Source organism: Penaeus monodon, chromosome 20 (genome assembly GCF_015228065.2).
Source record: "Penaeus monodon isolate SGIC_2016 chromosome 20, NSTDA_Pmon_1, whole genome shotgun sequence".
Classification (NCBI taxonomy): Eukaryota; Metazoa; Arthropoda; class Malacostraca; order Decapoda; family Penaeidae; genus Penaeus; species Penaeus monodon.
The window spans coordinates 43,004,746-43,005,114 of NC_051405.1; the positions used below are offsets into that span (position 1 = coordinate 43,004,746).

The window sequence follows — 369 nt, forward strand, 5'->3', positions numbered from 1 at the left end:
CACATTTTGGGAAACCTCAAGCTTTACCAACCAAGATCCACCCCTCCCCAGATGAGGACATTTCGGAGCACTCAGCCCCTGCCTCGGGTCAGCACGAGACTCACCCGAGCAGCACCTCGGGAACGGAGAAGGACAGGTCACCCTTCTCGGACAGGTCAAGTGGAGGGTCATCTGTGGAGGACGAGCACACAGACTGGCTGGCTCTCACGGCTATGCTGCACCAGACGGTTATCACACCGGAACCTCAATGCTGCTTTGTCACTCACCAGCTCGAAAACGTGACACACTTGGCTTGTGCAGGTACTGTCCCCCAAACAGGTGTTAAAAGAGGGAGGGCTTGTGCCTAAAATATATATGGGGGATGTTTGT

The 369-nt window shown here is 54.7% G+C and overlaps 1 protein-coding gene across 1 annotated transcript in view; it reads left to right on the forward strand.

Moving 5' to 3' along the window:
- Positions 1-369, forward strand: part of LOC119585846 — a gene marked incomplete at its 3' end in the record, with an annotated part of 11,079 nt that overhangs the window by 3,219 nt on the left and 7,491 nt on the right. The window contains 1 exon segment of the mRNA XM_037934579.1: positions 52-300. Within this exon segment, the coding sequence (XP_037790507.1) occupies positions 52-300 (249 nt within the window).